Source organism: Typopeltis vanoorti, chromosome 7, assembly GCF_054136105.1.
Source record: "Typopeltis vanoorti isolate ZY-2024b chromosome 7, IOZ_Tvanoo_1.0, whole genome shotgun sequence".
In the NCBI taxonomy this organism is placed as follows: Eukaryota; Metazoa; Arthropoda; class Arachnida; order Uropygi; family Thelyphonidae; genus Typopeltis; species Typopeltis vanoorti.
The window spans coordinates 92075408-92101248 of NC_143555.1; the positions used below are offsets into that span (position 1 = coordinate 92075408).

Consider the following 25841-nt stretch of genomic DNA (forward strand, 5'->3'; position numbering starts at 1 on the left):
AATTGGAAAATTAAGGGATCTGCACTATGAATTGTTGGAACATCCATCCTATTCCCCAGATTTGGCTCCCTGCAACTTCTATCTCTTCCCAAAGCTAAAACTCTTCCTCACTGGTCAGTTTTTTCTTCAAATCAAGAGGTGATTGCAGCTATAGAGGGGTATTTTGCAGATCTTACTGAGAACCACTCAGTAAGATCTGCAGGGACTGGATAATGGTGCTGGAGCATCACTGGAATAAATGTATTAGTCTTAAATCCTAAAATACAAATGTTAGTGATAAGGGAGATTATGTTGAAAAATAAAAATAATTTTGAAATTATAAATTAGTTTTTCATTGTTAGGCTGAGAACTTTTCATACTACCCACATAAATTCTGATCTTGAAACCATTTTTCAATGATGTTCAGCTAACCTTGTCAGTTTTCAATGCTAGAAAAACACAGTTCTGCATGAATGGTTATTTTTTGTTGGAGATATCTCACAAAAAAAAAAACAGTTTTCTTCAATCTTACTCTCAACAACACCCAAATATCTATAAAAAATGAGGTCTCTTTCTTTTTGGATTAATCTATCATCAAACCTCTCTTGGCGTAAGCAAATTACAACTATTGCTTCTTCAGCATTCAGAAAATTTGGATATCTCTTTTGCTCAAGGTGTTATTTTATAGCTAACCATATGCAAATGACAAATCCATCTAATCTTTGAATATTGTTCTCACATTGGGAGCGGTATCTCCAAAGAGCTCTCTAAAAATAACTCAATACAGAAGATAGCAGTAAGATTGATTAATGACCCATCTTTCATCAATTCATTGCACCCATTCTCACATAAGTTCAGTTTCTGCTGCTTGCATCTTCTATAAACACTACCACAAACTAATGTTCATCTGAACTGGCCTTAATAATTCCTCTACTCTCTGTTAAATCCATTGGAACAGGTGCAGCAACCACTCAAAACCACTTCACAGTTCAATTCCAAACTTACAGAACAAATTTCTCCTTCTTCCTGTTTATCCCTTCTACTTCTGTCCTTTGGAACAGCATGCTATCTTAAATGTTTCCCGTGGAACACAATCACCAACTCTTCAAACTAAATGTGAAGAAGTTTCTTCTCACCTATCCATACTAATGTACTGTAGGTTACTCAGCCTCTCATGTATGGGATTATCATAAAAAAAAACAAAAAACTGACATCTGCCTCAGAGCCTGGAACCAAACGTATATACTGTATATCCAATTTAAAAAAAAGTGATAAATATCTACCATCAAACTATTGACCTATTGCTCTCACCTGAATGCTGTCTGAAGTAATGGAGAAGGTCATCAACAGTGAACTTCTTTCAATGTCTAAAGAAATGTTGACTAATCAGTAATCACCAATATGCACCTGCCATTCATTAATCAAGCTCACAGTAGATCTCCTTGGCATTTCCAGTCTCTGGAAACAAGCCATGAAAAGGTTTGGAGAAACTTATGTAAGAGAAACCTGTTCCATTTGATAAGGTTTGGCTTTGAAGACCTCTCAGCAAATTGCCATCTTATGGTCTGCCTTCCTTCCTTTGTAATTGGATTGCAAATTTTTTCTTGGATCATTCACTGCATACTATGGTATTTACTCTTCAGATTTTCCTGTTAATGTGGATGTTCCTTAGAATTCTATTAATTCACCAATCCTCTTCTGTTTATACATAAGCAACCTTCTGTTGTTAACCTCAAATCATATCCACAGTTTTTCTGATGATATATTTGCACTCATTCTACTTGTATCACAAACCGTGCAGTACTCTAACATTTCAATTTTCAAGATCATCTACAATTAATGTCCTAAACACTGATCTTCACACATCCTTCAGTGGAACGATAGTAACCTAGTCAATATCTTTAATGCTTCCAAAACACAGATTTGTCCCTTTTCTCACAAAAAAAATTCTTCACTCTTTTGATATACTCAACTCATCAAGACCAGAACCAGATCTCTCTTCTGTGACTGATTCTTAATCCTATCTTTTTTTTTTTTGTTGACACAAATACATTACTTCCATAGCATCCTTGGCTTCCAAAACAAAAAAAACATGGCACTTGGCTTTTGCTTCTTTTTTTTTTTTTCTAGAGTTGTTAATTTCCAGCTGCTTACTCTGTACAAATCCCAATTCCACTGAACCTTTGAATATTGTTCTAACATTTGGGATGGTACACCTACAACATCTCTAAAATACTGGTGATGACTAGAAGAGGACAATTTTCTTGGAGATCAGAGTTTTCTGCTGCTGTATTTGCAGTATACTTGTATGCTGGGATCTGATGGGGGAAACAGGAATCATATTCTCTGTTTCATTCAGATTCTATTGAAATGAACTATTATACTGCTAAGCTGCATGCCATTCAGCTTCACTTTAACATGTCAAAGAAAAATGTTGCTAAAGATTATATGTTACACAGACTCTCTGATCTCTTTACAGGACATAGGTTCTCTTGTTTACAAATAAAAGAAAAATTAATTCAGCAGTGGTATTCACATATCCAGAACAGCTGTACCCATGAATAAATTACATGAGAGCAAGCAAGCCTTTAGTGGCATTTTAGACATAATAATGATTATCAGAAAGACATATTCATGACAGGTAATAATAATTTCATTACTGCAAATATTTGCCATGAAACTAACAGGCCATCAGCAGTTCTCAAGCACATTCGCATGGTGAAGAATGAACATGGAATGTTATTCCTTTTTACAGATCTGAGCCACATGCTAGAGTGTCATCCTACAATGAGTGGTTATGGAATAAAATGAAATTGAAATACAAATATAAAACTAAAAATTAAATTAAAATGACTTAAACAAAAAAGGGAGTGGGAAGTTACTGCTTGCCATTTATTATGATGATGAGACTCTCCCAAATCTCTGTGAAGGGTAGACCAATTTGTTTGGCTGGCATAAAAGCACTTCAGCACTCTCTTTAGATAACTGCTCAAATTTAAACTGAAACTGACATAACAAGCATGTACACTGACTGCAATATCCAGAGGATATTGTAGTCAGTATCCACTCTGTGCTGTGCCAGATTTTTCAGACTTATTGTGAGTGATGTTAAACTGATGTTCCTGCAGTCATTTTTTGACTGAATGCCCTGTTTATTCCAAGTATGTGCAGAGGCGATCACATTGAACCTTGTATATACCAGGGAAGGAGAGAGAGGAGCCTTTTTATCTTTCGTGGAGGGTATCTAGGAGGAGATTTTCTACCCACATAACCTTTTGTTCTAAGAGTTAATTTTAATTAGGACTGTAGTAATCTAGGATCTTAGCTTTAATATTATGATGATGATGATGATTCAGGCCTCCATGGAGTCACAAGACTCATCATTGGAGGCCCATTCTAGAAAACACCTCCTATCAACTCATTGACCATTCATGCTCTCACCACTCTATCAAGCAATGCCATGGTTCAACCAACCCTCCATGCAAAGAAACTACTCCTCATGCTCACAACTTCCTTTCGTAGCCTCCTTTCCCCTTGTCCTCGCTCCTTCTCTTGTTCCACCAGATGAAAGAACTCTCCAGTGTCAACCCTGTAACTACCTCTCAACAGTTTAAAAGTCTCAATCATATCACTTCTCCTTCTTCTATCTACCAAACTCTGCGGTCCACATTCCCTCAGCCTGTCTTCATAACTAACATTGTACAGTCCTGATACCATCTTTAATTTATCCCCTTCAAATCCTGGGGACCAAACTTGAGCACAAAAATAACAAACACTTATGTTAAATTATCAAGATACCAGTTTTGCTGTATTAAAAGTATTTATATGAATATTTGTTCTCTGATGATGTTATAAATAGGATATAGCTTTGATGTAATTTTTTTTTTCCAAACTCAGTTTGAACTCAGGCCAATAGAATAACAGTTGATCAAATCATTGTCACTTTGTCATCTATCTATCCCAATGGCTTTAACAGGCCTTTAAGGCCCACAACCTTCCAAGCATGCTTGGATTTCGTAACCAAAGTACGAGACTAGAATGGTCACTCCTATGCCTCAAGGTATTCTTGGCTGTATCCTTGTGTGTTCAAGGGGCCGGTTTGCCTGCTTGCGGGATGAAAAACACCAGATAAACTGGCGGAAAAAACCCTACTGCCCGCGCCCAAGACCGGCTAACTTGGCTATGGCTGAGGAAGATCCTTCAGCTCCTCACGTCTCCGACGGGAATCGAACCTAGGACACTCCTTCCCCAGGCATATGGTTGCGAAGCGCAAAGCCACTAGGCTAACCGCGCGGATGTCACTTTGTCATACTGTTTGAAATATAATTTGCAATTATAGCTTGTTCTTTGTCTATATATTTGTATACTCCAGATGATGACCTTAATATGAAGGTCAAACTGTCAGGAAATTAAAATAATTATTCCTCACACGATTGTGGGCTCCTTAATTTGCCGAAATGAATTCTTACCAACTTCTCTAAAATCTTCACAATATTTATAGAGTGATGGTTTAACATATCAGTCTATGCACCATCTTCATACAATAGAACTGTCATGCATTTCTTTCCTTCCCTGAACTGAGACTCAAGTTATACAAAAGAGTCAGGCCTATGCAGTTCAGCTAAATGTTCTTCTAGCATACATGCTAATATCCCACCTGTTGCTAAATTCTTATCCAGGTTTATGCAGCAGCTCTTGAACCTCCTTCTCATGTACCTCTATGTCTTAATCTTCATCCACTGTACTAGTAGCACTGTGAGCCATGTTACATACACTTGGTTGATAGACCTTAGTAGCACTCATTATTTGAACAATCTCATCTGCTTTCAACACAAAGGTACTAAAGCAGATGAGATTGTTCATTCAATAAAGCTGTTCTTCCACATTCATTCTTTTTTTTTTACTTGTGGCATAATGATAAAATTCTTGTGGGTACCTTTTAGCCTGCACAGCAAATTTCATTTCATACTCTTATTTAATTTTCATAGAACCAATTAATCGCTTTACGCAATTAATTGGTTCTATGAAATAATCGCGTAACACGAAATCGCGTAAAGTGAGTTGGATTCAGCATGGGTGAGATAGGGATAGGGGTTTCTTCAGAAAGATAAAAAAAATGAAAACTTTACACATGTGAGCAAAAGAAATTTTAATGAATGTATTATTTAAACTTATAAACAAAACACACAAATTTTAATGAATGAAATGGTTGGATGAATGAATTTAATTAATACAATGTCATAAACACCTAAACGCTTCATACTTCTGACAGCCTTCAATCGGATAATGAATGGACTTGGTCTGGCGAGTCTGGATCATCACTCCCTTGCTCTCTTGAAGTCCCTGGGATGATAGGCTGATGATCTTCAACTTTTTTAATGAAATAGTCGAGACTCAGCTGATGGGCAGCATTGTTCCTCTCTCTATAAAGTTCTTTGTATAAAGCGCCAAAGTTTCTCTCGCAACTTTGGTGCTTCTAGTCTCATTAGAATCATTTTCTTCAATTATTCTGATTGTACTGTCAGTGCATTTAAAAAATTCACTCATTTCTTTTGTTGAAAGCTGTTTGATGGGCTCAGCAACAAAGGGCTCCTGAATTTCACCATTCATGTTGTTTTTCCATTTCCAGAAGGTCTTCATTAGTGAACTCAGATGAGTGGGACTCGAGCAGTTCATCCACATTTGTCTCATCTACTTTCTCAAATCAAATGGATTTTGCCATTTTAACTATGTCATATCTTGAGTTGGCAAGCTCACTTTCAGGATCAAAATCATTAGAATCAGAAGCTCCAGGCCAAACTTTCTTCCAAACTCCCTTCATGCAGGACTGCTTAACTTCTGCCCATGCCTCTCCAATGTTGTTAATTGCCATTTTTATCACCATATTTTTTCCAAAATTCTTGCACTGAAATTTTATCTTCATCATCGATACATGTAGCTTGAACTAGCTGCAGAAATGTTCTGCAGAGATAATAGCTCTTGAAAGTTGCAATAACACCCTGATCCATGGGTTAAATGAGGGATGTTGTATTTGGTGGCAGAAAAATAACTTTGATATGCTCATCAATTTCAGTGATGCTTGGAGGTTGTCCTGGTGCATTTTCCAGAAGCAGAAGAATTTTGAAGGGTATATTTATCTTGTCACAATAAGCCTTTAATTCACGACACAGTTCATTGCAAAAGTAGGACTCAAACACAGCTCCGGTAATCCATGCTTTTTTATTTGACTGGCATACAACAGCAAATCCTCCTTTGAGTAGCCCTTGAGTGTGCATGAGTTTTCGGAGTGATAAACCATCAGTGGTTTAGTTTTATGATCTCCAGGTGTATTTCCTGCTAACAGCAAAGTGAGATGGTTCTTGGACGCTTTAAAACCTGAGGCCCTCTTTTCTTGCACTGATAGAAATGTTCTACTAGACATATGCTTCCAGAACAATCCTGTTTCATCGAGATTGAACACTTGCTGAGGCAAATAACCATGTTCCTGAACATTTAGAAATTTTGCTGGAAAGTTCTCAGCAGCAGCAACAACAACATCAGCTCTCGCAGCCTCGTCAGTCAGCTTGAGATTATGGAATCCATGTCGCACCTTGAAACGTTCAAACCACCCAGCACTTGCAGCAAAAGATTGCACTTTAGGATCAGGATCTATAGCATTCAAATCATCAAACACACTTTTTGCTTTAGCCTAGATAATCAAGGTGGATAACAGAACAGCATCAACATTGGGTCAACATCCTTTCCAATTTCTCCATAATTGGTGCCCTTATCTGTGTTATCTTTTCCTTTATGGACTTCTTGCTTTATAAGGCTGCACATTCATTTCACTCCCACCCTCTTTGTTCTTTGACTTCTAGGAACACATTCAGATATTTCAATTGAGCTCCTTTTCAACGCTTCCTATGTGTTCCTGATCTTTTTCCCATTCAATACTGTAGAACCAAAGGCAGTATTCTCTTATATTTGTCAAACTTTCCACCTTTGTGGTTCAGCATGTAAACTGTCTTAATTGGAACTTCCATATACTTAGCTACTTCCAAGGTCACTGCAGCATGATCACTGTCACCAACTAAGTGGCAAAACAGTTCATATTCTTAACTGAGACCCCATGTGATGCTATGATAATATCTAATACTCTTTGACCACGAGTTTTTTCTTTCACATGTTGCTCAAGAAAATTGTCTTGCAACAGCTCACAAAATTCTCATTCATTCTTATCATGAGTTTTCATTGCTGCCCAATCAGTTACTCATCAGGGTAATTTGCCACTGCATTTCATTATCCCCAACAACAAACTTCCAGTAGCAACACTCCCACCATATGCTTCATTGTTAGCTCTCCGTCCTCAAACCAGATAACCTCAAACTCACCACTACATAACATTATTACTATTATTGCTATTATTTGCATTTAGAGTCCTAAGAGAAGAGTGATATGAAGAAGATGAGGAAGAAAATGATCCCTGAAAAGTATGTACATCTTGCACAAGACATGTATGATGGTAGCAAAACAAGGGCAAGATGTGGAGCAGAAACTACTGAGGCATTCCCAGTAAAAGTGGGGAGGGGTTATCAAGGGTCAGCTTTGAGCCCCTTGTTATTTGTCATTCTCTTGGATGTTGATCGATGGTAAGAATTGAATCACCCTGGATGATGATGTTTGTGGAGATTTGCGCAAAGTCTGAGCAGGAAACAGAAGAAAGACTTGCACAAGGGAGGAAAGCTTTGGAAGATAGTGGCTTGAGGATGAGAAATAAGAGAGTACATGTCTTGTAGCGAAGCAGCAAGGAGTATAACATTACAGGGTACAGACATACCATAAGTGTCTAGGTTCGCATACCTAGGATCACGTATCCAAAGTGATGGATACCCTGGACTCAGAACCCAATAGGAGGATCTGATCAGGGTGGATAAACTAAAAGAAGGTTTCAGGTATCTCATGTGACACAAAGTGTCTAGCAAGTTAAAAGGAAAGATCTACAAAATGGTAGTAAGAGCAGCACGGATGTATGGCAGACCTTGCAGATGACCAAGAGATGGGAGAAGAGAATGGATGTAGCTGAAATGAGAATGCTGGGACTTTCAGGTGGTATAACAAGATTGGACAAAATAAAAAACTCACTGATCTGGAGGACAATGAAGGTCTCCCAAGTATCTCTCTGAGAAGATTAGAGAATCGAGGCTGAGGTGGTTTGATCACGTTATGTGTCAAGACAAAAGCTAAATGGGAAGGAGAGAGCTGGAGATGAAGGAAAAGGAAGTAAGGGGAGACTTGAACAACAATGGCTGGACAGCTTGAGAGGGGGATTTCCATGACTTCAGACTAGAAGAGAATATTGCCTTAGACAGAACTGAATGGAGGAAGTCGATCTGCTGCAGTGACCCTGCTTGAGTGGGAATGAATCTGAAGAAGAACAGTTCATCATCTTCAGCATTGCAAATCATCGGATGTTATTAGTAATATCCCCCTCCCCTCTCTCTCTCTCTCTCTTTCTCCTTATATTTGTTCTGTCCATCCTAAAAATACTGTACTCTTTAAACTCAATTCCAGTTACAACATCTGAATCTGATAGCTAGGTTTCAACTAATGCCTTCTTGCCACAGCATATTCATCAAAGCAACAAACTCAGGTCCTTGGTTCATGATGCTGCTGGTATTTGTGTGTAGACATAACAATTTACTTTTTTCTACTTATATCTGCAGTCTCCTTAGTCCAATTAGGTAACTTTTTTTTTTCATCTCCAGACATACTCAAAAATCTGAATTCAAAGTGCACATATTTGTTAACTAAGAGAAAAGTGCAAGAGAGCTTTGAATATTCTCTGTTTTTTACAGAATGGGATGCTGATTTATTTTCCTTCTCCTTTATCATGCACTTATTCACTCAGAGCTTGTTCTGACATGTAACTTGTACTTATACATGTAACTTATACATGTCTGTTCTTCTGCAAGGGAGGGTATCTTGCTGGATTCTATCCATCATCAAGGTATATGAATAGCTCATAGAACATTTCATGCAATTTACCATTCAACACCATTCATTTCAGAGCAAGTAAACCTAGCCTTTCATTTTGATAGAATAGCAATTTTTTCCTTTACCATTTTCACTGAACCTATACCTCAGTTAGGTTGCCTTTGACAAAAATAGGGTGCATGATGTTTTTCTAGGAGAATTTTTCCTTTGCTCTCTATCCTTTACAGAATGGGATGTTGATTTATGTTTCTTCTCCTTTATCATGCACTTATTCACTCAGAGCTTGAGTGTAAGTTACATGTCTGTTCTTCTGCAAGGGAGAGTATACCCACAGACACGAGACCCTTCGACACTTCTGCACATGTCAAAAGAAGGAGAATCCATTCTGATAATAGGGTAATCAATCTGTATTGTGGGATGAGTGTTTATTATTACATGTCAGAAAATTAACTTATCTTTTATAATCATTGTAGTTTTTAAAGTGGGAACTATTTTGCTTGTATAACAGTCGGAAAATTTTACATATAAAGCACATGATTTCGTGTGTTGGTGACCAGTTCGTACATTGCCTTATTTCTTTCTCCCCTTCAACATGAATTAACTCTTCTTGGCAGTCTGCCAATGACAGCTCTCACTTATGTGGTCAGACTATATATGAATAGCTCCTAGAACATTTCATGCAATTTATCATTCAGCGCCATTCATTTCAGAGTAAGTAAACCTTATCTCTCATTTCGATAAAATGAAATGAAATCTAACTGAGGGTGTAGATTCACTGAACCTATACCCTCAGTTAGATTGTCTTTGACAAAAATAGGCTGCATGGAATTTTTAATTTTATATAAACAGAAATCAATCTAAAAATTACATATTGCTCTTCTTTTGCTAGTTATCTTCTCTAATAATTTTTCCAGGCAGTTCACTTGCCATTTGAATTCTAGCTTCATTCAAAAAAAAAAAAAAAAAAAAGTGCAGTGCTTTTACTGTGAAACCTTTTAAAGTTCTCTCACAGTATCAATGTGTATATGAATTATATTATTTTGATTATTTTTCTGTCGTGATTAGAATGCATTAAAAATTTACATAATTAACTTGCCTTTCAGGCACTAGTAGACATAGGAGATAAGCCTTCAGCATTTGTAGGTTCTTGTCAGTGGATAGGCTCACAAGAGGTCAGCTTTTGCTTGAGCAGCCTTATAAATGTAAGTACTATATATATATATATATATATATATATATATATATATATATATATATATATATATATATATATATATAAGACATTTGAAATAGAAAGTGGTTATCATTTAGTTTAGAGTAGGATAAAAATGAATATTATATTGACACGAAAAATATCATGTTGTTGTTGTTGTCTTGTCCTTTGAAGAGTCTTAGATGTTTCCGTGCGCTCCTCGTACTGCTTTGGCTATGTCTGTGATTTTGTTTGTATAGAGCTGTTGTTCAGGATTAGGATCTATTTCTTGCAAGGCTGCTGTAATTGCTGGACAGGTAAAGATGTGAGTGGGTGTCAGTTCCGTATTGGGGCAGTTGTTGCAGTTTCTATATGTTCTCGTATCATCTGTATTGATCTTCATTCCTCTATAATGTCCTGTTCGTAGTCTTGCTATCGTAGTGGAGGTCCTTCTGTCAGCATTGATCTCGGGAATTTGATGTTGTATCACTGATTTCAATGGAATTAGTTTAGCTTTTGCTAGTGCATTGGCATCAGCAAGAGTTATCATATGAGTTTCTTGGTTGAGTTCTCTGGCCTCTTTTGCTAATTTATCAGCTGCTTCGTTGTGATCAATGCCTACATGAGCAGGAATCCATTGTAGAATGCAACTTTTACCTAAACACTTTAGATGATTTAAGAGTTTATGGATGTCTTGTGTGAGCTTGGTATTGCCATTTTTGATTGCCTCCATAGCTGATCTTGAGTCACTGTAAATTATAATTCCTTCAGATTGTTGAGATGATGATAGATTTAAGTAGGCTTCTAGTGCTTTAATTATTGCGTAGAGTTCGCTGGTAAAATTGGAAGCGATTCTCCCAGATCCAACTTTTATTGAAAGTTTTTCACCTTTCGGGAGTAGAAGGAGAACACCAGCGCCTCCATTAATCATATTGGTGTCTGATGATCCATCGGTATAACAAATAACCTGTTTGGAGGATGAAAGAAGGTTGATGGTATTTAGGCCTTTTTCTTTAAGCATTTCTTTTGGTTCTTTTTTTGTACAGAGTTTGGTAAGGTTTAGATTTATGAAGGTATTTGAAGGTAAAGGACTGGAAAATAGAGGTTCTTTGTTTATGTGGACATTTAGCTGATCAAGACCTATTTCTTTCCTGATAGTGTCATCATATTGTAAAGTCGATGATCTGTGAAGTCTGCAAATTTGGTTCCAATGTTCATAGGTTTTTAGGGAGACATGATCACTTTGGTAGCTTCTGATATTATTTATGAATTTTATGGTGGCAAATTTTCGTCTGTCCTCCAGCAGGTCAAGCCCACATTCCTGTTGGGCTCTGATGTTGTTAGTGGATGAGACTGCACCAATGATAATCTTGGATGCTTTTGCTTGTATTTTGTCTAGGTTTTTCTTTACCGATGAAGCCGAAGGTGACCAGATAGGTGCTGCATATTCCATTATTGGCCTTATTAGTGTAGTGTAAGTAGTTTTGAGGATTTTTGGCTTTGCACCCCAATTTGTTCCACAAAGCCTTTTCAGTATATTTAATTTTTTTAGAGCTCTGTTGGAAGTGTTAGAGATGTGTTGTGCAAAACGTAATTCCTGATCAAGCGTAATACCAAGGTATTTTGGATTTGTGACTTTTTCAATTAGCTTGTTATTGATCATGACTTTGGGATTGTAGGAATGTCTATTTTTCCTGTCTGTACTAAATGTACTCAGTTTTGTTTTGTCTGGGTTGATTTTAAGTTTGAGTTCGTTTGACCATTTTTCTAATCCTCTCATGGATTTGTTTAGAATTTCCTCTGATTCTTTGATTTTAGCACTAGTGTGCCAGATGGCTATATCATCTGCATAGCAAGTTACTTTTGTGTCTTCTGTAAGGTAGGGATGAATATTATTGACATATAGAAGGAATAGTAAGGGACTGAGTACTGAGCCCTGGGGAACACCAGCCCAGGTTCCCCGCTCTTTTGATATTGCTGTATTGATTCTGACTTTGATCTTTCTTCCTCTGATGAAATCAGCAATCCAGATTAAAGCGTTTCCTCTAATTCCAATATCATGTATTGTTTGTATTAATTTTTTGATCCAAACACGATCAAAAGCAGCAGTCATATCAAGGAATATGGCAGTTGTCTTTTTTGTTGGTTTTTCCTGAAATGAGTCTATTATTGTTTGGCAGAAATGGAATAATTGATCTGTTGTCGAATGACGAGTTCTATAAGCAGTTTGGTAGTAGTTGATTTTCTTATTTTTTGTCAGCCAGTGCATAAGCCTGGAGTGTATGATTCTTTCAGTAATTTTACAAAGTATGCTAGTTAATGCGATAGGTCTGTAACTTTGACATTCTGCAGCATTTTTGTCAGGTTTCAGGATGGGTACAATAACTGATTTTTTCCATTCTTTTGGAAGTTTGCCCGTTCGCCAAGAGGTATTGAGAATGTCCAGAAGTTGTTCTTTGGCATTTTTGCCAAGGTGTTTGACCATATGACCAAAGATAAGATCATTACCAGGGGATTTATTAGGTGCAGTTTTCTCGATTGATGAATTTAGTTCACTTAGTGTAAATTCTTCGGAGAAGATGTCATTAGTTTGGTATGTTCTTGCTTGTTTTAGCATTTGACTTGTGAGTTTATTGAGGGGCTTGTCCTCTCTGTTATACTGAAGTTTGGAGTTGTTTGAATAGGTTTTTGCCAGTGTGTTTGCAATTTCTTGATCTGTAATAGCTTGTTTGCCAGCATTTATGATGAAGTTTGTTTTCTGTTGGTTCTCTTTTTTGATATTGTCTAGGATTCTAATAATATTCCAGTGTTGGCTGTCTTTTCTTGGATCCAGGTTACTGCAAAGTTCCGCCCATTTGTGGGCGGAAAAATATCATCAAAGTTGAGTAACTTTTAGAGGTAAACTGTAAACTCAAATGTACAAATATATTCAAAAGAGAGAGAGAGAAAAAATAGAATTTGAAAACAAGAGCCAGAACTTGAACACTTATAGGAAAAATTTGAAGAAAACATTGACTGATTCATCCAGATATGGTGAAATTCTTTGCATTAATAGACTGACGAAGAAGTTAAAGATCAGTCCCGAAAAAAAGAAAATATATCTGAAGTTCCAACAACTAAGTTCAGCCTATGCCTGCAGGGAATGTAGAGAGACATTTAAAAAAAAAAGCTATGTAAAAGTAACAAACAGTAGTAGTAAAAGTAGCAACTGTAATAGTAAAACTTTGGTAAGAATATATATCATACAAGCAGCAAAATATTCTTGAGTTAAAGAAAATGCTTACAGAAATTGAGAAAAGAATACTATAAAAGGAATTTGGGATGATTTTTTAAGCCTGTAGTATGCTAGAACCAAGTTGGTTGAGAAAAGGATACATTTGATTTAAAGGACTGTATATTGTGTTCTTTGGGAAACACATCGGGGGAGGAAGACCAATATAGCAGTAGCAAGGATGAAGGAGGAGGGAAAAAAACTTGTTCTGCGGGTTTCAAGATGTACTGTGAAGGGATGTTGGGTGGCAGCTGCACATGTTCCAATGAACTTAATACTGAGTGGGGGGAATTATTGATGATATTTCAGATGAATATTTGCCATGGAAATATTTAAAGAATACATATAATGCAGAAACCAAATGCCTGTGCAAAAGCAGGAGGAGAGAGTTGGTAAGAGGTGGGTTAATAATCAATCTGATTGCCTCTGTATTGAGTCAAGCATTTTGAGGAAACTCTTAGGAGCCCCACTCCAAATGTTAGAGCAGTATTCAGCTAGGTGGATTTGTGATTTGTATAAGGTTAACAGCTGTTCAGAAATAAAGTAATATCTTAAGCGAAAGAGAAATCCTAGTTTTTTAGAAGCTGAGGATGCAATGTTTGTGATGTGTTTATGCCAGGACAGGCTTGATGTCAGGGTGATTCCAAGAAGAGAAATCCCATCTTGTCTGAATATTTGAGTGTCAAAAATAATACAAGGAGAAAATGGTTCTTTTTTGTGAGAAATAAGACAGAATTGGGTTTTACTAGTGTCGAACTTGATGAGATTATCTGAACTCCATTGGAGGATGGCTTGGAGATCAGAATTGAGGACAGTGGTGGTTGATTTTCTATGGTTTGAACTGAGTTGTGTAGAGTAAGATTTATCAAATGAAAGGGAGAAGTGCAATGTGCTGCCATCTGCAAAACTGTGTATTGGATTGGAGGCCAACTGAAGTAAATCATTGATATATATATATATATATATATAGAAGGAAGAGGGCTGGTGAGAGGACAGAACCTTGTGGAATCCCGGATTAGTTGAATGGTGAGAAGATAAGAAACCATCCACCATCACACATAGTGTACATCCAAACAGAAAGCTGGCAGTCCAACTACAGAAGTCCTGAGACAGACCAAATGATGGGACTTGTCTTTGTGCCAAAACCAGTCAAAAGCTTTGGAGATATCAAATGCAACCACTTGAGATTCACCAAACTTCTCCATTGCATTTGTCCAGAGATGGGTGATATATGTGAGTAGATATCCTGTAGATCAGCAGCAATGGAATTCATACTGGGGATTGTTTATTAGCTGGGTGCCTTCAAGGTAGTGTAGGAGCCAGGAACTGATGGTTCTCTTCATTACTTTAGGTAGAACTGAGATGAGTGAGATAGGGGCAGTAGTTTGACAGTAGTAATTTGTAATCCTTTTTAGGAATGGGTTGAATAATAGGCCAATTTCTAGGCTGTGGGATAGATACCAGTGGAGTAAGAGAGTATATACAGGTGACATAGGATATTCATTTACAACAGCATCTTCTGACGAGATAATCAAATAGATCCTTGATCCTCTTGTAGCCTCTGTTCTGTACTGCCTAAGTTAGTTGTCCTTCAAAAACTCAAGAAATTCGTTCTCTTTGTCTCTAGATTCTGTCTCTTAATTTCATCTTATATTACCATAATTGAAATTGGCCATAATGATAACTCTTTTCTTATTAGCTAGACTAATTTGCCTACCCATTTCTTTCTCACCACCTCTCATTACCAGGCCTATGATAACAGCCCAACTAAATATTTTATCATATCCACCTCCACCCCCATTTTAATTATGGTAATATCGATTTTAATAAAGAGATAATATATGGGAATAAGGAGAATGAATTTCTTGAGTTATTGAGAAACAGATATCTTGGAAAATATGTAATGGAAATCACACAAGGCTTTAGAGTCTTAGATCTGATCATTCACCAGAAGATGTGATTGCGACTGCGGTATATGATTTTTTTGGCAAGAGTGACCATGAGGTGATCACTTGAGTTGTAACTAGTCATATGAGAACTTCTGTGCAGAAAGAGTATATACTGCTTGGAAAGAAATCAATGGACACCATAGTGTGAGGAACAAACATGGAGCCAACTTAAATAAGATGCACAACCCCCTTTCGCTGCGACGATTGCAGTAATCCTATTTGGGAATTTTGGCCTGTTCTTCCTGTAGGCATGTAATGAGGTCCTGGACTGTTGTGGGGTGGATATTCCTTGACCCCACCTGACACTCCACTTCATTCCACAGATCTTCAATAGGATTGAAATTATGGCTCTGTGGCCAGTCAAGTGTAGTGACATTCATGCAGTGCATTGTCTTGCTGAAAGAGATGGTGATCAGTTCCATAGAAATGCTGCAAAATAGGAAGCATTTCATTGTCCAGATTGTTTAGAAACCTCGAATTTCAATGTTTGTGGCACCACAAACAGAGTCTGAGGCCAAACGAGGAAAAACAGGACCATCCATCACACTACCACCTCTAAATTTTATAGTTGGGGTTATACACTCTCTTAAGAGACATTCACTGCGCTCCACCAAACCCCACACTTGTCCACCTGCTTGTGATTAATTCTCCATAACACAGCTTGGAAAGCTGTGTTATGGAGCAATTATGGGTATTATGGGTATTGTGGGGTTTGCATATTGCAGTTCTACCATGGAAACTCACAATGTGAGCCTTGATTCTGAATGTTCTTGTGCAGATTCATATTCCAGTCGATGCCCAGAACTCTGCATTCAGTGTGTTGGCTGATGAATGATGGGTTTTACATGTTATACTTCTTAGCATGTTACAGTCACGTTCTGTGAGTGTGGTGGGTCCTCCACTGCAGGTGGCACTTGTAGTTGACTCTCAGCATTTCCATCTCAGTATGGTATCATGTTGATGGGAGGTCAACATGATATTTTGTCCATGGGAGGGTGTCCGTTGACTTCTTTCCAAGCGTTTTTAGCTGAAAAGTTCTGATAAAAAACACTTAGAACAAAAATGATATTAACCTCCCAACCAGCCGGTGTGGATGAAATATTCAACACTCCCTAGCTTTTTTTATGGATCAAAACTTCGTCGGCATTCTTCCTTTTATCATGCCATTACCTTCCTCCGCCGTTAATCTTGTTACGGCTATTCTATAGCATTAGTGTATTAACTGTTGCTGAGTGACCTTTGTGTCCCCTCCCCCTGTCTTTACGTCTATTGTGTTGCTTAGAATTTCATTTACTGTCCTAAGTTATTTGACCTTTCTTGCCTCTAAAATGATTTATTGTGTCTCTTCCCAAAAATTTAAACCAATTTCACATATGCGAAAAAAATCAATCCTGAAATGACCAGTGATCAGCTTTTGCAATGAATCTATTTAGTGATAGTAAATTTGGTGTATTTTATTCTACAAATCAGTGCACCGGAAGAGTTGCACTGATTGTTCTTTCACTTTACGTATAATAATTGAATAATTTTTTTCAAATTTTAAAATTTTCAAATGTTTGCTTTGAAAATATTATGTCAAATATTTATATTTTTAAACAATATTTATTGAAATAAATATGTCCTTTTTCTTTCGTTTCTAGCGAAATAGCATTATATGGATCATCACATTTCAGATTTAGAAACGATTTTTTGTTATTCATAAGACAAAATAAAAAAAAATGTTAAAATGCTAAATTGCCTTACTCCATTTCCGATTGTGTCTTTTTGGTATCAAAAATTTATATCCAATGATATTTTAGCAGTGATTCTTCCCCTTCGTCATTTATTTATTTATTTGTATTATGCATATTACGATAATATCTAGTGCACATCCTCGTAGATACGTTGAAAATATAATGTGAAAAATATCATATACGGAATGATTCAACATTTTTGCTCATTTTGAAGATTTTCTAATGCTTTCCCCCCTCCTTATTCTCTCCTGGAACTGAATTGCATAACTACTCTAAATTTCTATACAGGTTTGAAAGCTTTTCTAGACAGCATTCAAAATCAATTACTTAATTTTACCATTTTGACAAAAGATATACGGCAATCAGATTGTATCGTGAAGCTTCTAAATCTGTTCTATTTATTTGCAATCTAAAACCAGCTGAAATTATGTGAAATTTTAGAAATAATATGCTATATTTTCACCATGCAAAATTGTTTATATGCATACCACACAAAAGAAAGTTCAGTAGTATTATTTGTGTTTGTTTTTCTTTTAAAAAAATCTAAATATTACTTCTTCTGCTGCTGGAAGCTATTTCTGAAATAATCTACGTCTTATAAATACTTGGTAATTCTACAAATCAGTGCACCCGAAGAGTTGCACTGATTGATCTTTCACTTTACGTATAATAATTGAATAATTTTTTTTCGAATTTCAGAATTTTCAAATGTTTGCTTTGAAAATATTATGTCAAATATTTCTATTTTTAAACAATATTTATTGAAATAAATATGTCCTTTTTCTTTTGTTTCTAGCGAAATAGCATTATATGGATCATCATATTTCAGTTTTAGAAACGATTTTTTGTTATTCATAAAGACAAAATAAAAAAAATGTTAAAATGCTACATTGCATTACTCGGTTTCCGATTGTGTGTCTTTTTGGTATCAAAAATTTATATCCAATGATATTTTAGCAGTGATTCTTCGCCTTCGTCATTTATTTATTTATTTATTTGTATTATGCATATTACGATAATATCTAGTGCACATCCTCGTAGATATGTTGAAAATATAATGGGAAAAATATCATATACGGAATGATTCAAAATTCTTTTCATTTTGAAGATTTTCTAATGCTCCCCCCCCCCTCCTTATCCTCTCCTAGAACTCACAGGTTTGAAAGCTTTTCTAGACAGCATTCAAAATCAATTACTTCATTTTACCATTTTGACAAAAGATATACGGCAATCAGATTGTATTGTGAAACTTCTAATTCTGTTCTATTTATTTGCAATCTAAAACCAGCTGTTCTAATGCCCGCTGAAATTATGTGAAATTTTAGAAATAATATGCTATATTTTCACCATGCAAAATTGTTTATATGCATACCACACAAAAGAATGTTCAGTAGTATTATTTTTGTTTGTTTCTCTTTAAAAAAATCTAAATATTACTTCTGCTGCTGGAAGCTATTTCTGAAATAATCTACGTCTTCTAAATACTTGGTAATATCCTCTTAGCTGGAGGAAAAGTTGAAGGCTTATTACTCTCAGTGCTATTGAGAAGAAAGGGGAGAACACTAAAGTGCCCCAGGCTGTAGTGCAGAATATGTCAAGAATGTCTTGTTTCCTTTTCGATTGTTGATTACCTATATTCTAACAGAAATACTGATATTTCGTTTACATGCTTATCCATTATTTATGCCAAAATAATTGCTTAATTTATAATGATCAGTTTCACTTTTATTATCAAAAATTAGAAATTAAATCATACAGTTATCTTGAAAAAGAGGATTTGAATTATTTTCAAAGAAAAAGTGCATATGCGTTTCATAATCTTCTTTTTTTTTGGGGGGGGGGGGGATAGACCTAAGCAATCTGCGGATATTTCAGATAATTTATTTCATAAATCGTTTGCAAGACAGCTGTTACAAACGTAAATCACTTGGGGAACATACCCATTTATTTTAGTGTAAAATAGTAGCAAAGGTTCAGTTACTTTAGATATCTAATCTAGAAGAAAATGTTATGTCTGCTGAGATTAGAATCATACGTGAATAATTTTTCTGACATGATTTCTCTATTCGTTATAATGTAACCAATTTCCAGATTTTTTTCCCTCCTGCAGACTTCATGTTATATGCAGTGATTTCTTCTTTGAACTATAAGAAAAAAAATCAGATAACAGGAGAAAAATAAGTAGTATTTTCTTTTTCACTGGCTGAATTTACAATGTTCTTTCTTTGTGTTTTGAAGAGAAACTGCAAATGACTTTTTTCTTACTATTTTTGCCATTATAACATCTCATATAATTATAAGAGTGACATTTTACCGTTTTTCTCCCACACGAGAAACAGAAATAAGGTGGTAATAATATTGTTGATTCTGCCAAACTTCATTGTAGCAGAAATTTTTATTGCAAAACTTTGTAATATATATATATATATATATATCTCCGAAACAAGAAATTTGGAACCCATATCACATCAATGTTGAGTGTTGGCAAGGTGAAAATGTTCCCGTTATTATTTATATATTTCATTTATTAACTAGGGGGGACTATGCCCAACCCCCCGTGTTCCGGTATGGTAGACCAGTTCTCCTTCAATTGTGATAACTCGAAAGGGGGTTCAGCCCCTGAATTCTGATGACTCGAATTTTGAAGACTCGACACTCAGGGTAGCCCCTGAGTTTCAAAACATTTCAATAAACATGACATAAAAAAGTTTATCATTTTATATATATATAAGGTAGATTTTATTTCATTATTTTTTATTGTTTTGATGAAATACTTTACCTGGAATACTCTTTCCAGTTTCTCTGTGTCATAAAAAGAACTTAAAAATTAGCCTTCAAGATGAAAAAGAAACATTGCATTCGGGTATCCCTCTATCAATATTTGTAGTCCTGAAAAGGACTGTTTTGATGGCCTTGAAAACAAACATTTTTTATTTCATACTGTTCAGAATTTAAAATTCTTGAACAGCGTGGAACACCTTGAAGCAAGGGTAAACACACAAATCAGTTTTACACTTTTTTTTATTATATACATAATATTTGCGTGGAGGTTTTTTTTTTTATTAGCCGTTGGTGGTAGATTTTCGGGATAATGGTTGGAGTTAGCAGCGTTCAACCTCAGATGTCTGACAGGATTTCCTGTTTTTCTGCTTGCTGAAGAAGGTGCATGTGCATGCAGCAATGCTTTCACAATTTCTATTCTGTATTCTAGATATGTTATGGTAGACAAACATTTTTTCTTGTACAGGAGGAAACTGTTCCAAATAACAAAATCCAAACACTTCAAAATTCAAATAACATGTCCAAACACTTTTTTGTAATATTTTTTATGCTGTTTCCTCATTACTGAGTAGAATGATAGCTGCTGATTGCACCTGTCGACTCCACCCATAGTGTCGTTGTATGCACACACACAGCAATGGGTTTTTCTTTCTTCAAACCATGCTTCTCCACGGATTCCGCTGATGGATTGTGCAAGGAAGATAGCAGAAAAACATCTTTTTTGGCTTTCCAATGTAGTGCAAAGACTTTCTCTCACTGATAAGTTCGGATTTCCCCCTTCGATAGCTTTCCTGAAGCTATATCTGGAGGCATATCTCGCCTTTTTGCATTTACAGTACCATAACTATCTGTAAGATGCTGTAAAAGCAAATCAGCGCGTTCAGGACACATATATAGTAATTATCCATTATAATGCAGTAACCTTTCCCCAGTAAAGGGTCTAGTAACTGCATTACTGCACGCATCGACAAGGGGAGATCCGAATATTTATCGTGCTCGATTACAGTTTGCTTTCCCGTATAAGGTTTGAAATCCCAAAGATATCCACTTTCCAATTCGCAAAGCATAAAAAATTTTACTCCATACTTCGTTTTCTTTTTGGGAATATACTGCTTACATTTCAGTCCACCTTTGAATGGCATAGGGCTTTCATCGATACTCAAGTCTCTCTCAGGAATGTAGAGTGATCTACATTTTTGACGGATTTTCATCAGAAAATCATAAATTTTGTTGAGGACTGGGAAAGGATGTGTTGCCTGATCGTATTCTTCACTATTCTGAAAATGCAAATACTTCATGATGAGACTGAATTGTTTTTCAGTCATAACATCACGAAACATTGGCGTGTTCAGAATCCAGTCTGTAGACCAATACATTTCGAGAGCGGGCTTTCGAAATGTATTTCGAAACTTCAGGTTTTTCACTTTCTTTATTCTGATATTGCATTTGAAGGATGACAGTGATTTTAAATATTAATTTCACCTGTATCCGAATATCACATAATTTCCTGATTTATAATAATCAGGAAATATGTATATTGTCTGATTTATAATTTGCTAATTTATAATAATCACCACATAGTTTCAGTATCGAAAAATTAAAGTTATGTGGAACAGTTACTAGAGAAAAATAACGAATTAAACAAAAACTGTACCTATGTTTCATAACAGTTTTCGGGTGTGTGATAGTAATGCAACGGGGGGGGGGGGGGGGGTTAAACTATCAGAAGCGAAATAAAGTTCAATTCTATTGTAAAAATATGGAAATGAAATTTCACATTTGATATACTTATTTTGAATGATAAAAATAAGCAAATGTATCGCTTACTTTAAAAATTGGAGAACAAAATATCTGAATTATGCAGAAAATATAAATTTAAATCATAACTGTTAATTTCATTTTGTAATGACCAATTATACAATGAAACCAAGAAAGTGAAAGTACAGATTACTATACAACATGAAGAAAAAATTTAGTAATATGATTAAAGAATTTCATGTTATTCTCTATAAAGCAAAGTTGCTCAAGCGTGTCCTAAAGGAAATCTGTTAAGTATTATTCGATTTCGATGGTTTTGTACAAAAATAAAATTAATATAACCTGGAACGTCGGCAGCCGGTTTTCATTTCTTTTTTTAAAAGAATATTCCAAATAATTATCGTGAATTAATTTCTTCGAGAACAAAGAAAAATCTTTTGTCTAGTAGCGATTAGAAAAAAATTAGCGCAAAAAAATAAAAAATTAAATTGGTTAAGTGAAGAAATTATGCAAGACCTTTATTTTGTCCAGAAATTAAAATTGTATTGTACAATAAAAAGAGAAAACAAAAACATAAATAATTTCTCTATTTTTAGTCTATCATATATAACTAAAATCTAGTTCACCAGCATGGAACAAGAAAGTCCGTTTCTTGTTATAGGCAACTGAGAGGCAGCTATGAATGGGAGATAATCCGATTAACCTTTCTCTTCAGCGTGAGGGTTTATCACACCTTCTAATGGACATGACAGTCAAATTGCACTTCTTATCCAGGTTCTTTAAACAGGTGGACTGAATCTTATCCAGATTTAGTTGGACGTCTATAGACGTCCTAGCCGGTAGGAAGGTTAAAGCAACTGATATAACTACAAGAAAGAACATGTGAGGATATAAGAATATAAGTTACTTTCATAACTCTGCTACTAGTATGTTGTTTGAAAGTTTATTTTTCACTTGGTTAGAGTATAATAAAATTAGTTTAATCCTTCATCCAAGTGTGAGCAAACAAAGTTTGCACCTGAAAGTATCTTCAGGACTGGGGTAAGGTGGTACAACACCAGGGCAACTCATTGCAAAGGTGAAGAAAGCTACCAACACTCCTATCTCAGTATCTCCTATAATGCAAAACACATCTCCTTGTGGATATGTCTAATGTTATGCATTAAGGGAAGGGCCACTACCCAGACTAATTTCGACCTTTATTGAGGTCTCTTCAGTGGGAGCCGGGCCCAAGTGGAGATACCAGGCAGAAGCATCAGCAGGTCTTCTCTACCTATAGGAGTTGCCAAATGGTGTGTCACCCTTTTTTAATAAATTACTCTGGATTTAGAGAAAGATGTTGAAAGTTTATTTTTCACTTGGTTAGAGTATAATAAAATTAGTTTAATCCTTTATCCAAGTGTGAGCAAACAAAGTTTGCACCTGAAAGTATCTTCAGGACTGGGGTAAGGTGTTGTACCACCTTAGCATGGAGAATGAATTAAAAATACTGTTTAATTTTTCCTATATTTCATCTCGATCACAGAGACATCATCAGGAAGTACAAGAGAAGATTTGTAACACATGCACGCACGTGCTCACACACAAAACTGAGTGAAACACATGAAAAAGAAAGACTAGAATGCTCATAGAATCAATTGGTGAATAAAACCATCATGCTCCATCCAGCAAATTTAGAAGAGAAAGACTGTTTTTAAAATTGCAGCTGCTCTCAGAAATTAGCCTAAGTTGAATAAATATGGTTGCATAAAATTTCCAAAAAACATGGGAAACAGTAATACTTCAAGATCCTAGTTTATATCCTAGGCTGCCAACATGTGAACACAAAGAGTGTTAGTTAGTACTTAAGTTTTTTGTCTACTGTTTCATTTAATTTTGTGTTGCCTTTGTCTCATATTGTACTCCCCGAAGATGTTTCTCTAACAGAGATGAAATATTGGAAGAATAAAATATTTTTTTAAGCCATTTTCAGTGCTGTTTCACCCCATTTAGCTTCCAACATAAGGTCTTCACTAATTATGCACTTGTTCTATTAAAAAAAAAAAAGTGCCACAAATTTAAATGTTATTGTTTTCCCTCACAGAATATGATATAACATGTACAATCTTTTGATTTGCAAGTTTCACTCCTCTGTAGAAATACATAGTCATTTCAGCTGTAGTAAAAATTGGCAATTCTACTTTCCCTCACATTGATTATTGTAAATACAGGTATTGCTTCTCCTGATTAAATTGCATCTGCATGGCTTTCTTTTTTAAATCCACACAACTCAAAGTCAGCAGTTTTTGATTTGTGTCATTATTTTCATCAGGGATTGCAATATGATGTACATGAATTAAGATAGTTTAGAAAAGAAGTACTTATCATTATATCTCAGCCTAGATGGTTACATGTGATATTACGCAAACTAGCAAATCATTTATGTATGGAAAGAAGGTAAAATGCCTATTTCTTTTCCACTAACTATTACTGCAGTTATTTCATTTAACATACACACACATATGTACGTACGTACGTACATTAAACTATGCACTGCTGATTTTCTGATTTGGCTCTAATTTTTTTCCAAAGACTATAACTTCTGCCTGTTCAAGAAACACATCAATGGCTTCCCTTTAATCACGCATGGTACTGATATGCTATTAGTTTTATAATTTATCTTCTGTGGAGTTGAAAATCCACACACACACACACATATATATATATATATATATATATATATATTTTTTTTTTTTTTCCCTAAATGTGTTACTTTACCCCTGAACAGCTATTAATCATCATCATCATGCATATCAAGGATTTAGGCCTAGCATGGCCTGTTCGCCTTAGAAGTCATCGTTTAAGAGGACGTCCTGGTTTTCTTTTTCCTAATGGCTTGTATTTTAAGGCTTGTTTTGGTAATCTTCCTGTTTTCATTCTTTGAACGTGTTCCATCCAGTTATGTTTATATTTTTTAATTTTTTCTATTACTGGTTCTTTGTTTAATTCTGGGAGTGCTTAAGGGTCAAAGCTGTATAACTGAGAGGAGACCTCCACATAGCCTTTAAAGGAATGTGGAGAACCGACCAGGGCTTCTGACCTAATGTCCAATCCTCACCTTCTCGTGGTGCACCCTGTTGGGTATCTACTTTGATACTGAACGAACGAGAATGGGCTGGCAATTTGGGATTTAGCCGACCAAATTGTATTCTTATTGGTTAAACCAAAATAAAAAATGATAGTACAACATGACAAAATTTCATACTGGCTGGGGCATCGCCCGGTTAAACAAGGCCCCTGTTGTTTTCGCCAGGGAACCAGGGCGAACAGCGAAAAGTCAGCTACTGGAACAAATCCGAAAACAAACCCCAACTCAACATCACCAGAGTTAAAGATCGGTACTATCAACGTAAGAAGCCTGAATGGCAAAGAAATGGAGCTAGCTGAGGAATTAGATAAGTACCACATCGACATAATAGGGGTGACTGAAACAAAAAAGACCAAAACTGGTGAGATCTTTCTGAGCAATAAATACAAAATGTTATATTCAGGCAATGACAATCAAGGAAAAGAAGGCGTAGCCATAGTATTCAACACAAAATACGAGGCTAATCTTCTTGAATGGCAGTCAGTCTCAAGTAGGGTAATGTGGGCAAATATGAGAATGGGGGAACTGGACAATGAGACGTATTTGTGCCTATGGTCCCACAGAAGGTTATACTAAGGTAGAAGTGGAGGAATTTTTTGAGGCTTTAGAAAAAGCAACTGACACAATGAAAAAGGAAAAGTTGGTCCTTGTAATGGCAAATATCTGTTGGATTTCTGCTCAGGACATGGACTGGTTATTACTAACACCATGTTCCAACATAAAAATGTGCACAAATTCACATGGAGAGAAGAGGCTTGGAATAAGAAAAGTCTCATTGACTATGTTATTGTTGATAGTGATGTTTTCTCCCTGGTGCAGGACACCAGAGTGTACAGAGGATTTGAAATTGGAAGTGATCACTATTTAGTCTTGAGCAGGATAAAATTGAATTTCATATTGAAAAGAATAACATGTAAGAAAGTTTTAAAGCAAATAAAAGTTGAGCAGCTCTCAGATGTGAACTGTAGACTAAAATACAGAAAGATTATTGAAAAGAAAATGAAAGAGTTTGAGAACAGGAATCAAACCTTGGAGATTCAGTGGCAAACTCTGAAGAAAACATTGATTGCATCTGCCA

General features: G+C 35.8%; 1 protein-coding gene across 1 annotated transcript in view; it reads left to right on the top strand.

Annotated features, from left to right (window-relative positions):
- The window catches only part of Ufsp2 (UFM1 specific peptidase 2), a 245905-nt gene that overhangs the window by 173053 nt on the left and 47011 nt on the right, over positions 1–25841 (top strand). Inside the window, exon 10 of the mRNA XM_090396020.1 lies at positions 10056–10154. Within this exon, the coding sequence (XP_090252146.1) occupies positions 10056–10154 (99 nt within the window). The remainder of the gene's footprint in view (positions 1–10055; positions 10155–25841) is intronic.